Below are 16,685 nucleotides of genomic sequence, written 5' to 3'. Positions count from 1 at the left end.
AACTGTGATTCACTTCCTTAAAAAAATATTCACCAATTCATATAATTGTAATATACTTCCTAAAAAAATATTCACATATTTTCTGTATCTTTTATTGTATAAAATATTGTTTTTATATTTTTTTTCGTTGTTCCCCCTTGTTCACCCTTTGGGCTAATTCGATTCGGAGCTTAGTAACAGATATAAATTAAGATTCAAACTTTATTTAATTTTATTTGAAAATATGTGGATCATATTTTGGTAGATTTTGAATAAACATTATAATTCATTATAAAATTTTGCAAAACTGTGCATTGCACGGGGCTTAGGGCCTGATCTCTTCAGTTTATTTTCTGTTCAGAACCTAATTTCTTTCTCTCATAAAATATTAAGTTCGCTTGAGTTCAGCTCAGTAAATCAGAACAGACCCTTAATCTAGTATCTTTATTACTTTGGACCAAAGCATATATGGTGACAATTTTTAAATGGAAGGGGCAACTTGGTGATAGATTCTTATTGTTTATGGAGTATAATTTCTTATTTTTGCAAATACTTATCTCCATTAAAAATAAAAATAAAAAAATCTCATCAAAATAAGTATTAGGGTCTAATCTGTTGAGCTTAATTTCAGTTCAATTCAGTTCAACTCCAATCAGTTCAGTTCAACTCAGTTCCTAATTAATTTCCTTCCCTCATAAACAATTCATTTCAACTCTATTCAATTCAATTCATTTCAGCCCCAATCAGTTCATTTTAGATGTTTTCAGTAAATCGAAACAAGCCCTTAATGGTCAACGTTGATTATGTTGAAAACTTACAAAGTTCTAGACGAGGAATCAAAATTTCTACTTGATTAAATCTTGTATTATAACTCGAGATATAATCTTAAATTTGTTTGTGTTTAGAGAGCCACAAGGGTGGAGATGGAAATTAATCCTAAGATCTCACAATATCAGAAGAGAAGCTCTAACCACTTAAACTACCTGCACTTTCATAATCTCAAGTTTTACAAATAACATCCGATATTGTAAAATTTATCAAATATAACGTTAAAAAAAATGAAGCTTAATCACTTCCATAATCAGAACTTGATGTTAGATTAGTCCTCTGCAAAAGTTAAATTGGAGTAGATGCCAAAACTTCAATAATGTTACAAATGGTTAGTCTCAAATAGTTGAGTCTCTACTCGTTTATATACATCAATCTTCAATCTATGAAGAGTAAGGAGTAAAAAATTTCATAACCTTCACAGCACCAAAAGATCTTATACACACATGACAAAGATTAAAATGTTTTTTTCATTAGCTTTACATGGAACCAAAGATTTTCTTTACATTCTAATAATATTAGCAAACTATTCAGCTACGCTAAACTGTACAAATGATGAACAAGCAGATGAAGAGAGGGAAAAAAAAGGTGGGAAAAAAGAATAAAAACACCTGTTGTAAATGCACAAATTATGAACAAATTTGCCTCCATTCCTTGTCTTGGCATCCCATCTACCATATGAAGAGGACGGAAATTCTTGCATGAATCCGATATCTAGAGAAGCATGAAAAGCCCAAGCCAGCCATTAAACACAGATATTAAAACAGATTCAATCTAATCTGCAAGAAATGCATAGACATTTGACAGATACAAGAAAGTAAGATGAAAATATCACCAAAGAGGATGGGAGATGAGGTGTACTAGGTGAGGAGTTAAGATGATACAAGTACTTTGCCCGGGTTAGGGTTGGATTCTTTGACTTTAAAAAGATAGAGTAAGGTCTTACGTTTGGATGGAAATCATAACATTTTAGAAATAAGAGTTATCTCAAACTTAGGACAATATTATACCCCGTTATTATCATCTAGAATCCTGCACTGCAAGTATGAAAACCAATACTGATACTGTACTATGGGCACTATGCGTCATTAAATGATGAAATGGAATTGATATCTGATCATGGCATTTGTCAAGAGTTTTACGAGTCCATTCGTTTGCTGCAAATTTAAAATGAAAAAAGTGAATCAATTGAACCTACAATATATGTAGTAAAATACTTGATTTGGCTACTTCAAGAAGCTTTTTCATTTTGGGTTAAAAGTCGTTTATCAAACACCAAAAGCCACCAACCACACCTCTAAAGACACCAAAGTAGGGAATTTACCAAGTCTAGGGGCAAAACTAGGAAAAAGAAAGAAATTCATATCCCATTGAAGTATCCAAATAGCTTCTTAGAGCTAAAGAAATTTAATATTTAGATTTGTTTCAATGGCATCAGGTTGGAAATGATTTCTTTGTAGATCTGTTTATATGAAACCTGAGATTTCCATATCACAGAGAAGACTGTTTCGTAAAGAAAGAAAGAAAGAAAGAAGAACTAAAGTTGAATAAGAATTCAAAGTTAATATTTGTTGAGTTCGATGACAATGATCCTTGGACAGGGAAATTAAATTTTAGGCAACTGAGTTAAATATTGTTGTTTTTACATAAGTTTACTGAACATAGTAAAAACTAGGAAAATCTAAAATTTCTTAGAAAGAACAAGTACCAATGAGGCAATGAAGTATACAAACAGCTACTTGGATGAAGGATGAACCCAGCAACGAACGTTGACTTTCATCCAAAAGGGACTTAATATATAACTCTTAATTAAAAGAACCTAGCTCTTGACTTTTGGCAAAGTTCAGGAATTGATTATGGTCTTAACTCAGGAGTGTGCTTTGAACACTAGTCACATCACCAAATATCTAACTGCATAGGATCGTTCTCCAAAGACATGACAGAGATGATCCAATGAGTTGCCAAGCTAGTGCCCATAAAACTAATAGAGTCCTGTTGCTGACTAATTCATATACGCTCAGGAGTTAGGACAGGTTCAACCAAAAGAGTGAGTGGCTTACACAGTAGAGGTAAACCCCACAAACAAAAAAAAAAAAAAGGCCTCACTAAGAACTAGCTAAGTCTGGGAAATTGATTCTCTTTCAATTGGGATATTTTGCTAGACCAAATTAGGTCCTCATTCCTAAGGAGCCCAACTCAAGGAATCTTGTTCAGCATTTATATAGATGAGGAAAACTTGAGGAACCTTACCTAGCATCTGCATTGATGTTGTTAGCCTCACAATCAATACACAGATCAACGCCAATACTGAGCCCATCTATGAATCGTCTCAACCATTTGTGGGAACAAGGCACTAACACTGTCATTGATGAGATCTTGGAAAAAGTGTATGCTGGCTTCATCATCCAGGTCCAACCGGAACTTCTCTTGCAGCTAAAAACATCAATGGAAACTTTAGAACTTGGTAAGGAAATTACCATCAGGTTGATCCACACAGTAAATAGAGACAAATGTTACCTTAAGAATACCCTTTTCAGGATCCGAGGCAATGTCAGGAATATTAGAACCCGCCATCAAATGGAACAAATTCAAAATTAAGTTGCTGGATTTGCGAAGAATATTATACGCTTCACAGCAGTATTGCTTGAATCTTGTGTAGTATTGACTGAAAGAACAAAATAAATAGTGTAAATTTTTAACAATGATGCATAAAGTTCAACCTAAAGCGACACAAAATATACAGCTAAGCAGCAAACTAAATTTAGGCCAATTTGAAAATGGAACCAAAAAGAAGGCCACCAACACAAGACAGCTATTGCATGTGTTTGCATTTGATTGGTTTTACTGGCGTTAAAATAAATTTGCACTTGTAAAAAAGATATAATTTATACCTTTCAGCTCCACCCATTGCCTCAACCATTTCTTTACAAAGTTTCATTGGCGGTGGAAATGGTTTAGGGTCTCGACCTAATATGAAGCCAAAATCTACGTGAAAGAGTCGTCCATCATCTCTCAAGAGAAGATTATCTAGATGCCTACAAAGCAAAGATATCAATAAATTTATAACCCATAAAAAATAAAAAATAAAAAAGAAAAGAAAGTAACGAAAGAGAAACATCAATAGAAAAAGTACAAGTCACTGAATTTACAACACAGGATAGGACAGCCTGAAATAATTACAGTGCCCCAAAGCTGAGGGTTTTATGGTTTAAGACTTCTATATTCAATGTAAAAAAGGGAACAAACAAAATCTTCATTAAGGAATGATTTAATCTTTTATGCTTCCCACAGCTTTTTGTCGAACCAAACTTAGCTGAACAGCCAAAGAAGTTACAGCACTTACAAGAAAGTAGGTATATATCAGCCAAAACCACAAGGAATAAACTAGTACATGAAAAAAATTTTAAAAGCTGGTAATTAATAGCTCAGGCTGTAATAATGTTTTTTTTTAAAGCTTATAAATTACCTATCTCCGACACCAAGGATATATGTGATAACAGAATAACCAGCACAACTCTTAATAAACGTTTCAAGACAGGTAGCAGTTATTCCAAATGGTCCCTCTTCATCAGGATGAAATTTCTGCAGAAAACCAATGATACTGCGATGTTCCGAAAGAATCTGGACATCAAACAGAACAAACTTTTTAAATAGGTTTCAAATTTCAAGTAACAAAACCCAGCGCCTTACGAAATGCAGGAAAACACTGTAGACACTGAAATTTTGTCAATTGTAGGTGTCAAATTCATGTAAAAATAAGGAGATTATATCACAAAAATGTGATAATAACTTTACGACCCCAGAGAATATGTGATAACTTTATTATCCTCTAACCTACAACTCTCTATATAAAGAGGATTGCCTAGGGTTTAGGAGGCTCAAATAGAACAACAAGTCACATAGACCCCATCTCCTCCCTATCACCAAACATGTAGGCACATAGTATGGAATAAGTCGACAAGGCCCTGTACTATAATTATGTATCAAAACCCTAGCCTTTCTATGAGAGTTGTAATCCCACAAATTATCAATAAATATATTGTTTGCGTATATTTTTGCGCCTTTTTATTTTAATATCGCAGTAAACTTTTATGGTTTACAAACACGCAAGTAATACAAAGACATACAGAATAAGCATATTGCCATGCTCCTTGGCCATAAGGGAAAAAAACATGGGAAGATTTAATACCTGAGCTAAAGAACGCGATGGTATAAATTCCATCATGCCTTCATCTTGCCCAGTTGCTAAGACTCTATATGGAGTAAGGTGGAGGTCGAGATTCTCCAATTTAAGCAATCGATCCATGAGAGAGACCATTTGAATCACCTACAAAATAATAAGTAACATCAAAAAATAAGAATGAAACAGCAAAACAATAATTCCTCCAAAATAATACATACATTATAAATTTCATATATCAGTTTAAGGTTTAGAATAAAATAGAACTGCAGTATACCAATTGGTCTTGCCGCATATCATCTCCCTTCTTAAATATAATTTTACAGCTTTCTCCGCTAGATGTTCGGAAAGTCAGACGTAACGGATGCAACTGACTTTTAAATAATCCACACTCATTTGGCAAAATCCCGGTAATGAGCACTTTGGGATGCAATGGAGATCGTATTGGCTTCATCACCAACACAAGCATGTCAGTATTAAACAAAAGAGGCAACTGCTAGCTTTGACATGGGTACATTAATCGCAAGGCTTCAAAGATTAAAAATTAAAAGCTCTGCCAAGAAACTAAATTCATACCTCATCAAAATAGGCAAGCTCACAAAGAAGACCTGAAAGAAGCTGTCTAAGCTTTTGCATTTTCTTTTGTGTACTACCACGCACATTACGAACATCCCTCATTATAGAACCCAGCTGAGCTGTCAATTCTGTTTCACGAACCAAACTTTGCCACAACTTGAATCCATCCTCCCCCCCAGTATCAGCAGTTGATAGCTGCAAGCACATAGATGATAAAGGGTAATTACAACCAGCCAGAAGAAAACAAAAACTTGCGTACCAGTTACCACATTGTAACAACGGTCTACAAAATACAAAATAATGTAGCACATAATCCCCCTGACACATACATTCAATAATATCTAAATACTTTCTTTTTTTTAGTTGCACTATTTGGAGTTTCACGCTTGCAAATGCTAAACTTCGGACATTAATATCTTTACTTCAAATTTAGTAAAAAAAACTTTTTAAAAAAATGATATTAGAAAAGCATAAAACAAGATAAATCTAATAAGATCTCACACAATTATATTTTTTCTTACTGATAAAGCACAAAAGCACAAAAGATGGTCAGAGAGGGATGTGAGTGAAAAAGTCCAAAAGGTCCAATTACAAATAAAAAGAGGATTTATATTACATAGCACATTTCCTGAAAGTCTGAAACTTAACACAACCAGCTTACAGATACTACATCAGTCACAGAACAAGCATTTCTTTCGATTATACTTCAAATCTTAAATAATTAAAAGCACGTATATCTTTGGTACAGCCATACACATGTTTTTCAAGAACTGCCAGCATAGGCTTCTACCAAAGCCACATATTTAGGATGGTTACATAAATGCAAAGATTTTCAGAAAAGGAACTTCATATAAATAATAACAAGGTATTCTTTCCAATCACCAATTTTCTGTAACTTTATACTCCGTAGTAAATCATATGAAGACAGCTCATATATAATACGGCTATTTGTGCAAAAACTGTATGATTACAAAGCATTTGACTATTCTCACAACAAGAAATGTCTACCTTCATATTCTCTTCCAGCATTTCGTGAGTACAATAAAAGCGCTTTGCATATGCAGGATCATGTAGTTCCACAGCCACATACCAGCGAAGAAAACTAGCCAACTCAATATTTCGCAGGGCTGCAAATAGATTTTCAAATCATGTCAACAATCCATAATAGAAACATAATTCATTGAACAAAATTGAAGGACGAGAAAGTACAGCGCTGCACAAGGAATTGAGAAAGGTGTGATCTATCTGAGCGCTCAAAACGAAGGGCCTGGACTAACTGAAGAAGGTAACACTGCAGTTCATCATCATCAGCTCTTTCAAGAACGCTCACAGCATAAGCACGAACCTGTTAAGAGACATCAATTACGCTTAATCAATCAATCAATCAAAGCCTTAATCCCATAAGTGGGATCGGCGACATGAACCAAAAGTGATTATTCCGTGCAGTCATCGACAAAATATTTCCTCCTCATCCCTTACAATCCAATGCCTCATCCTCATGCAAATCCATATATTTCATATTCCCAACTCCTTCCAACCAAGTCAATTTCGGTCTCTCTCTCCCTCGTTTAACCCCTCTATGGTCCCACTCTTCCACTCTTCGTTCAATTACGCTTAATGATGCTCAATAATAATAACAGAATATATATATATATATATATATATATATATATATATATATATATATATATATATATATATATATATATATATATATATATATATATATATATATATGGGCCGCAAACACCCAATCTACCCTATCCCAAATGAAAGAGGGACAAGGTAATAAGATGATAAAAGAAAAACAAAAGGAACCACCCTATGTGTGTAGTACCACAAGAATGCATCATCAAGAGAGAGCTATAGAACTAGAGTATATCTGAAAAAAGGCAGATATTGTATTTACTAAATCTATATATCTAAACAAATCAACTATTGGCATCACTGACCTCTTCACTTTCAAATACAGGAGACAGCAGCTCTAGTGCATCACAGACATCTATCATCTCCCATCTTCCCATCAGTTCAACTGTCTGCTTCGCTTCCTGAATATGTATCAATCACACCAACACTGAGACTGATTAATTCTTACTATACTATAGTAGAATGTGGCAATCTCAAGATAGAACATCAGATTAACACAAGCCACAGATCCCAGCGTCCTGACCTGTAAATCACTCCATTCAACACACCTAAGAAACTTTGTGAGAGCTTTCTTCTCTGACATCAGTGAGAAACGAAATTTCCACAGAAGCTGCTTTTCATCTCCACTAAGAGTCCTTGTTGGTGGGTATTTTAATATCCTTTGTATCGCTCTTAATGTTAAGAAACAGAAAATTGTTATAAACCTTTTTTATTTTGTAATGGAAGGTGTATAAGAAGAAAAAACATGTATAATTAATACATATAAACGCACATTTTTACCATGTGTGTCAACAAAAAAAGACATAGAAGCACAGTGCTGCAAACTATCAAATGCACATCAAATGTGCATAGTATACATTATGGCCAAGTATCAGAATGAAAATACAGAAGAATTATTTTGCAAGCAACAATGCCAACCACTACCTCCGTTTCATATTTTTTGCAACTTTTGCCAAAAATGGAGGCTAGACATTATTTGCAACCAATGTTTTCTTTCCTTTTTAGGTTGTCATTTCTCTCTAGTCTCTATCTCTCTCCTCATCACATACTTACATGCATTCCTATCTTTCTCTCTCTATCTTACACTCACAAACAAATTTTGCCTAGGAGTCCATGCACCCTTCAAAGTTGCAAAAAATGTGAAACAGAGGTAGTATATCTTTAGGTTCTTCAGCTGCAAGCCGGAATCAGATGGTATATGGTTATGGCAGTGAGGGTGCAAAACAAAATTTCCTGCCTTGAGGAGGGAAGGAAGCTATGAAGCATTGGAAATATCACAATATCTTCCTTTTCAGAGCAACATGTATAACAAAAAGACTCATACACTTGATAATAATATCCAGATATCAAAACTTACTTCCTTTCAATAGAGCTTGGTTTCAGATCTCGATCAATAATACCACGAGTTAAGCTCCTAGCAAGTTTTATTTGCTTGTGTTCAGAAGGATTTATCTTTCCCACTTCGGGATCCCACACAGTAACAAATTCATTTGCACCAATTGGGGATGGTAAAAACACATTTGGCCCAGATTCCTACATATGAAGAAAAGGAAACCATACCAACTGTTATTTAAGGGTACAGTCATATTCCTTGTACAATAACAACAATAACAAACTCTTTGTCCCAAAATGATTTGGGGTCGGCTAACATGAATCGTAATAAGGAACCATCCAAAAAGGAAAAAAAGCATAGGAAAATAATCGATTGAATAAAAGTTGGGAACAAATAAGTAAAGTGATAAACAGAAAGAATATACAAATAAAAGTTACGAGAGAAAAAAACAATTAAAATCTCATAAACTCAACACTCTTACTATAGGAAACCACAATGTGATTTTTAAAAACCAAAAGACATAATAGCTTCTTTAGCCCATTATGGAGATGAAACTATCAAGATTAAGTTGCCTCAGAGCCCAAAAACTAACAAACAGTAATATACAAGACTACTAATTCAGCTTTAAAAGGAACATCACAAAAATTTCAAGCTCTTAAATAATAATAGCAAAATCCCTTGAGAGAAATCCAACAAAGCAATGACAAGCAACAAGCATAATTAAAAAGCAAAGAGCTGATATTTCGTAATTTTACATTTTTTTTTTTTCATTTTTAATATAATATATTGAGAATGTATATTGTTAAATTTTTACAAAAAAATTAAAAAAAAAAAAATGAAAATATGTAATGTACTTGGCACTTAGGGATATCAACATCTAATAATTTATGTCAATGTAGTTTGAGAGAGATCAACCGGCCAAATTAAACCTTGAAAAATATGGGTGCCTAATATATAATGTAAAACTGGCAGGAGTATATGTCACATGGAAAGACGAGTTTTAGGGCACAACAAGGAATATATCAATTCACAAGAGTGTAAGACAAGACAATATTTCCAAACCATTATTGTAATCTTCCAACAAATTAGTTAAGTTACTGAGAAAGGAATGCAATATCCCCAAACAAGTTTTAAACTGGAAAAGGCAAGCTTATATACATGTAATTATTTTGCCATTCCAGCCCACCATAGCAGATTTCTGTCAATAGAAGACGGTATCATTCAGTAAAAAGACTTACAGAGCTTCAAGCAAATAACGAAACTCCGGACAATATGACATAGTAATAACAAAAGGGATGAAAACAAAAGTCAGCACTACGGATTTTTACCTGGAACACAACCTGATGCTCAAAACTGCAAAAATCAACAACAATATATAACTGGGAACTCTTGCTTCCGCAACTTTCACGATCCTTGATCTTCTCCATTGCTTTAAATGTGAGCCGATCTAGCCAATCAACACGTGGAATTTGTCCCCTTTCATATTTATTCATAAGTTTCTCCAGGCGCTCCAACTCTCCCCGCTCATGCCTTGGTACCTATAAGATCAGGTTTTCCACTAAGCAATATAAATTCTGTAGATTGTCAACTTCTTACAGAAAAAAACAATACAGCATGTAACTTATACAAATCAGAATAAAATCGATAACCTTTCCAGGTGTGGAAGAAGGAAATGCTCCGTCAGCTTCTTTCCCCAGCCAAAGCCTAAGTTTTTGCTTCCCAGTTCTAAGTTGCTTCTTGCTGTTAAAAAGAAGAATGGTTGCTCCACCAATAAGCCCTTCCTCTTTGCAACAGGAAACATCCCATACCTAAATTTTGAGAAAAATCAACCAGCAAACAGATCTCAGGTAAATGATAAGAACACCCACGGCATATTAAAATGAAATGCATACTTCTCCAAAGAACCAAAGGGAGAAAACAGAATAACCATTTAACCACCAAACCAAAAAGACTAAGGGCAACAAAGGAAATTCGACCTAATGAAAAGGAAAGCAATGCATTTAGAAATTCAACAATGAACCAACTTGCAAGCGATGACTATAATGATTGACCTTCAAAAGAGCTAAAACTTAGTGGCATCATTACACAAATAATGATGTGTAATATTCAAAGCAACATGCTGGGGAGCCTGGGGTTGATCCTAAACAAAAGACTATGGCAGAGCCTGGAAGGACACGAATCCTTGCTACATTTGACTTAAAAGCAAAAAGGTACAAACTAGATAATATAAATCTGCGGTTCTCATTTAAGGTTCCTCAAACACCAATGCATACACAGAATATAAAAGCATGCACTTATGCATTAAAGAGGAGAAAGGTGAGAAACTTAGTATGACAGCAACCATACCACAATAACAATTTTCCTTAAAACCACTCAAGTGTGCAAATTGGAAGGTCTAAATTACCGTGAAAGAAAGTTGCGAGTGAGCAGTGAGGTCTCGATATTTAGTACTCAATGTAATTAGCTCACTCCAGCAAAAAGATTGTCCAGATTCCACCCTACAAGAGCATTTAAAATCTTAGTAATTCAGATTTGCAGTTTAGCTCACAGAGAAAGGTAACAGAATAATGTGCATAAACATCAAACAGAATGCAATATTGCTTCACATCTATTTGGAATAAGCTATTAAAAAAAAGGTTTGGAAAATAATACTACCTCCGTTACATATTATTTGCAACGATTTGACATAAAGTAGAGAGGAAAAATGTCTAATCGTTGCACATAATATGTATCGGAGGTAGTAATAAAATGAAAGTAATCATTACATAAATCAACAAAACCCGAGAAGGCTATTCACAAAAGGCACAGAGACTGGCAGTTCACAAAAGTAAGCAAATGAAGGCTAATCGATGACAAAGTATAGCAACAAAATCACATCATACTTATATCAGAGGTTGTCCAAACCAGTTGGCAAATGCCAACAAGATCATTGCTAGCTGAATCTCCCAACTAAATAACTTGCAGAATAATCCACCAAATGACCAAAAATTTCATATCAATGACATATCAGAAGGCTCGTCATCTTTTCTCACCAAGCATACAAGACATGTCAGTCAGGACAGCAGGCCAAACATGTAGGTGGACTTCAACATGTAGTGACATCAACGGTTCAAGATCCCAAGGCAAAGAAGCAAAGCAATAAAGCAATACATGCCCCAAGAGTTCACGTGCGCTGAGCCAAGCTACACAGCTAATTTCCAGGCTCCCAGCATAGTATGATGCATCTATCCAAGAATAGCAAGGTATGCCATGACTATTGACATGGTCATATACAGAAGCAGTCTCACATGATTAGCTTCTTCCCCCCTCCCCCCCCCCCCCAAAAAAAAAAAAAAAAAAAAAAGCGGAGTTTTGACATAATTTATTTGCAGTCTTTAAGAAGATTAAGAACATAATTTGAGAAATAATTGTAAACAGAATTAATTCTGTGTAACTATGGAAGATTAGTTCAAAGAGTACTGGAAAGTTTTTGTAGTAATTGGTTAGAAATGTTGGAGGTTAAAATTATGGGTGTATATAGTATAGACTAACAAATGTTGCTCTACGGTGTCAATGCAACATTACAGGTCATTCTATAGTATTCAACACAACATCAAGTGGAGCTTCAACATCCCTATGCAAATTTTTATAACATAAACCAAAATTGTAATACTAATGAAGATGACTATAAAGACTTAAATTTTGTATCAGAGATTAAGACAGTCAAACCTGGTTCTCATAGGAAGTCCAAAAGGAGCACCATCGACGTACAAGGCACATTCGACAAAAAGCTCTCCCCTCCTCTCCTCAGCTGCATAACCAGTGTCTACAGCAGCTTTAATCAAAAACACACAGACGATACTCGAAATTGTTACAATAAACCCCACCAAAATCACTCATCAAACAACTTTTACTTGCTTCCGCAAATATATCCATAATCTAAAAGCAAATACAAGTTCTAAATTGTATCATAATAATTAATAAATATGCCTTGCATTGAAGTTTCTAATTAATTCGCCTTGTGAAAGTGCACAGCTTTAAAATTGTATCATAATTCAAAAAGGAATGAAAATTTTCAGGCTTCTTCCATGAATTAAGGCAGTAATTTAGACAGGATTTGATGTTTGGTCAAAGAACTCGATTCCGCTCCAAATACTTTAACCAACTAAGCTAGTTCGCATACACAATTTGATTAAGATGGGTACTCCAATTTCACACAAAAATAGAAATTCAACAAATTTGACTGAAATTGAGCAATTGAATTCTGCAAATAAACAATCTAATTTGAAGAAAATTACAAAAACAAAAATAAACAAATTTAGAATTATGTACCTGAAGTTGAAGATTTGAGAGGGGGCAAAGTACCTTCCAAACGATCAATTCGGAAGGTAACAGGAAGATTAATATCGCAAGATAAGAAGAATCTGAACTCGTTTCCGCTCATCCTTTGCTATATTGTTCAGTGAATTTGCAACGCATATAATTAATTTTGGAAATATTATCTTCGATTGAATAATGATCTTCCCCAATTTGAATCCCAGAAATTAAATTAAAGGAAATCTTTTCGAATCAGAAACCCTAATTCATTGCGTCACCTGAGATTATCTGTTGTTTGTATTTTATTAGATTAGAAAATGGTGCGAGTATTTGTTGAGTGTTATTCAGAATTGGGGAAATTTGTTTGAGTATTGAGTTCATTTAGAGGAGTCAGGAGTACCAGCAATATTAGAATGTTTCTAAAGTAGAAGCACCCTAAAACTACCATGTTAGATAACTAGATCAAAAGGTTAATTTTAATCTCAATATTAAGGTATTTTTTGATGCTGTCAATATTAAGGTATTTGATGGTCAAAGGTTAACTTTATTTTTAAAATTTTCTTTGGTAACATCAAACTGATAAAATACAAAATTTAAATATTTCTCTTTGGTACATTGCAAAGATAATACCAATTGGTTGTTGGTGTAGTGGTGATTGGAACTACATTTGGTAGGGAGGAGTGGAGGACCCGTGTTCGATCCCCCGCAACAACAATTATGAGGGGACTGGAACCTAACTACCCAGAACTGATCCCCGAATCCGCTATTTTTACAAGATAGGATTCATCCCCACCCCATCACCCACTTGGATATTCATGCCCAGCTCATACCCGCCCCAAAATCGTCCCAAACCCATTGTCATGATGCTTTATTGTATTACATTAATAACAATTATATCAAATTAGGTTAAGAAAATTGGGACTTTCATTATTCAAGCTTATTGGGTCTTAGAGGGTATAAAGATTCATAAATTATAAAATGTTTTAAAAGAAAAATGGTGTGGGTATAAGATGGGTACGGGGCGGGGCGGATATGTGGCGGGTCTACTCTAAAATACATACCCGCCCCATCACCCATGGCAGGTACATATGTTATACCCATCCCCGCCCCATCACCCGCCAAACCTCCCTCCATCCCCGCCTCACTTGGGCGGAGATGGGGCGGGTCTCCCATTTGACCCGACCCACTTCCATCCCTACTTGCCGACACTCACACCTCCTCCCCCAACATTAGCACCCAACGACGACTAAGCCCATTGGCCCCATTCCCTCCTTCCCTACCTCGCCTCCCACCTCCCTCCCCTAAAAATCCCTAGAAACCCCTCCCCCACCTTCAAACCCCCAGCCGCACATCCCCCCACCCTCGAAAACCCTGTTGATCCCTCCCCTCACCCTTGAAAACCCTAACCGACCCTCCCTTACACTCGAAAAATCTAGCTGCCACGACATGAAAAAGTCGGGTTAGTGATAAGGTTTATGACACAATTAATTTAATAGGTCAACATAGCACAACACGTTTAAGTAAACAAGTCAAGTTAGTTTTAAGAATTCCAACAAACTAGCATGAATCAACCTGTTCACAGAAAAATAAACAATAAAATACTCTATATGAAATTTATAATACGAAGTAAATATTTTGAATGGGGCTAACACTTTTACTTATGACATATCAACGCAACACGAACTAAGCATGAAAAAAGCGGGTTAGTGTTAAAAGTTTCCTACATGTTTAGTTAACACATGTTTACATGACATTTCACGTTGATTAAATGAGTTAGGTTAGAATTGAGATTCTCCAACCCATTTAACTTTGAACACAAATACAAGAATGACACAACACGACACATTACAGAGAATATTGTAAATTATGGTACAAACCTTGGTTCAAATATACAAGTGATTGTTAATACCAAGTTAACTAGGGACCTGTTCACATTTACTGAATTGAGCTGAACTGAATTGAATTAAACTGAACTGAATAGAGCTGAAATGATTAGAGAAGGAAATTCGGAGTTGAACTGAACTGAACTGAATTGAAATTAAGCTAAGTGAACAACCCCTATGAAGGATCTAAAATAACATATGAAATCAACTAAAATCATATCCTATCACTACAAATTCGCGTTTAATGTAAATAACAAAAAAAATATTATCCACCAATTTCTTTTTATTAGAAAGTCATACTTTCAGTGTGTTTATTTCTGCGTCCGCTAAAGAAATTCCTTATAATGTTACCCAAATTTGTTGAATTTATAACTTGTAAGATTGCCAAATATTTCCTATTACATTAATGGATCTCACAATAAGCTCACAAGTTCATAAATCATAAATTCATAAGTTGAAGTAGAACCTTAGAAATAAACGAACGTATATAAATGTTAATGTTTTCAAAAAAACGCGCGCGAAAATCGAACTCTCCCTCCAAAGTTGAACAACACAGCGAAAATCAATCAACAGCAACTTTCGACGAATTCAGAAATCGGAAAATCGGATTAAGGTTGATAAATTGGCGTCAATTTTCTGTCGGTACTCATTCTTTAATCTTTTCCCCTAATTTTTCGTTGTTGAAGAGCTTCTGAATCATGCTAAATTCAATGTTTCGTGATAACGGGATTGTCTAGGGTTTGATGTGAATTTTTGTGATAATTGGATGATTTAGTAAGTTACTTAGTATTTATTTGGTTCAATTTTTTGATTGATTTGTTAATAATTACGAACACTGAACTTGTTTAAGAATTAGGGCTTGGTTTTGGTTTATAAAACCAGTGATTGATTGAGGTAATTGTGTGAATTAGTATTTAGTGAGTTGATTGTTAATTGAGTTGGTGTGATTGTTGGATTGTTTTGGTGATGAGCTATTGATGAAAAGATTGGTTAATTTTTTTTCCCAATTTTATGGTAAATTAGGGATTTCTTAGCGAGGATTGATTATTATGAAATTTGCTGTGGTTTTGCTGTTGCGAATGTGGACTTCCTGAGGATTAGGAGTAATGATTGTTATGAGATAGAAAATTGGAAATGGTCACCCATTGAAGTGTATTACTGTGGTCGATTCATTGTATTACTGTTAAGACTCCCCTATCTGAAATAGAAGAATAATTTAATGAATCAGTCATTTATCTGTGTTGTAAGTGCTAAACTCGTGTTGATTACACGGCAATCACTAATCATTATTAAGTCACAATTTTGATCCCGAATCATGATAGGCTGCAAAAGAACCCAGAGAAAAAAAAAGGACAGCCAAGAGAAGTATTTCGTATTACTTAGGAATAGATATCTTCAGAAAATTAAATATAAAATCACATGAGTTTGATTGAATTATAGGGAGAACAATCAGAAAACTATTGCATGGTAATTCAACTTTCTACCACTTGCCGGCGATGTGAAATGATTGATTACATCAGAATTAAATGACATGATTTTCATCCTCGTAGACTCTCAAATTTAGTGTGGAAATGGCAAAATTTTTAACGAGACTAAGAAAAGTCAGCAATTTGCATTGATTCCTTGAACATACATGCATCATCTTTCATTTTTCAGTCCCTCTGTATGTATCTTGCTGTGGTTAAGATTGATGAAGTGTTTTTCTGTATGATTGTTTCTGATAATGTACTGCTTTAATGATCAGTGCTTGAACTAACCAAGTCCTTACTATTTGCAGTAGCAATGCAGCTCAGCACAATGGCATACCTCAGAAGGTCTCGATGTCAAAGACTGCTGGGTTAAAGCTCTAATTTGAACAAGATTAGGGCAACATGGAGTAACATCGATGAAATTCAGAAAGCAAAGGGAGAATCTGCTTCTGTTGAAAGGTATACACAATTAGATTCAACTAGGAAGCCTGATT

The 16,685-nt window shown here is 34.8% G+C and overlaps 1 protein-coding gene across 3 annotated transcripts; it reads right to left on the bottom strand.

The window, feature by feature from the left end:
• Positions 1-1,259: 1,259 nt before the first annotated feature.
• Positions 1,260-13,236, bottom strand: LOC145641530 (phosphatidylinositol 3-kinase, root isoform-like). Of its 3 annotated transcripts, none has more exons than XM_081692356.1 (18): positions 12,855-13,236; positions 12,252-12,357; positions 10,948-11,041; positions 10,193-10,351; positions 9,872-10,081; positions 8,568-8,743; positions 7,734-7,881; positions 7,516-7,611; positions 6,773-6,908; positions 6,572-6,690; positions 5,564-5,758; positions 5,265-5,435; positions 4,997-5,134; positions 4,274-4,428; positions 3,699-3,842; positions 3,325-3,472; positions 3,058-3,240; positions 1,260-1,521 (listed from the first exon to the last, which is right to left on the bottom strand). In XM_081692356.1, exons 1-17 carry the CDS (start codon positions 12,964-12,966, stop codon positions 3,103-3,105), a joined length of 2,445 nt encoding a protein of 814 aa, XP_081548482.1. In that variant the 5' UTR covers positions 12,967-13,236; the 3' UTR covers positions 1,260-1,521; positions 3,058-3,102. The 3 variants fall into 3 exon arrangements, with proteins under 3 accessions (XP_081548482.1, XP_081548490.1, XP_081548500.1); XM_081692364.1 differs by having other exon boundaries at positions 1,260-1,547; positions 3,059-3,240; XM_081692374.1 differs by having other exon boundaries at positions 12,252-12,348.
• Between the last annotated feature and the right edge of the window lie 3,449 nt (positions 13,237-16,685).

Source organism: Chenopodium album, chromosome 1, assembly GCF_948465745.1.
Source record: "Chenopodium album chromosome 1, dcCheAlbu1.1, whole genome shotgun sequence".
In the NCBI taxonomy this organism is placed as follows: Eukaryota; Viridiplantae; Streptophyta; class Magnoliopsida; order Caryophyllales; family Amaranthaceae; genus Chenopodium; species Chenopodium album.
Note: the sequence above shows the minus strand (reverse complement) of the source record. Positions and strands in the feature narration are given on the sequence as shown.

Bases quoted from the DNA above. Each gene is read 5' to 3' on its own strand.
- LOC145641530 (XM_081692356.1), bottom strand. From the start codon at position 12,966: ATGAGCGGAAACGAGTTCAGATTCTTCTTATCTTGCGATATTAATCTT. The intron at 5,135-5,264 runs GTATACTGCAGT...ATTATTTTGTAG, and splicing joins ATATGCGGCAAGACCAATTG to GTGATTCAAATGGTCTCTCT. The intron at 4,429-4,996 runs GTATTAAATCTT...TTTGATGTCCAG, and splicing joins CATCGCGTTCTTTAGCTCAG to ATTCTTTCGGAACATCGCAG.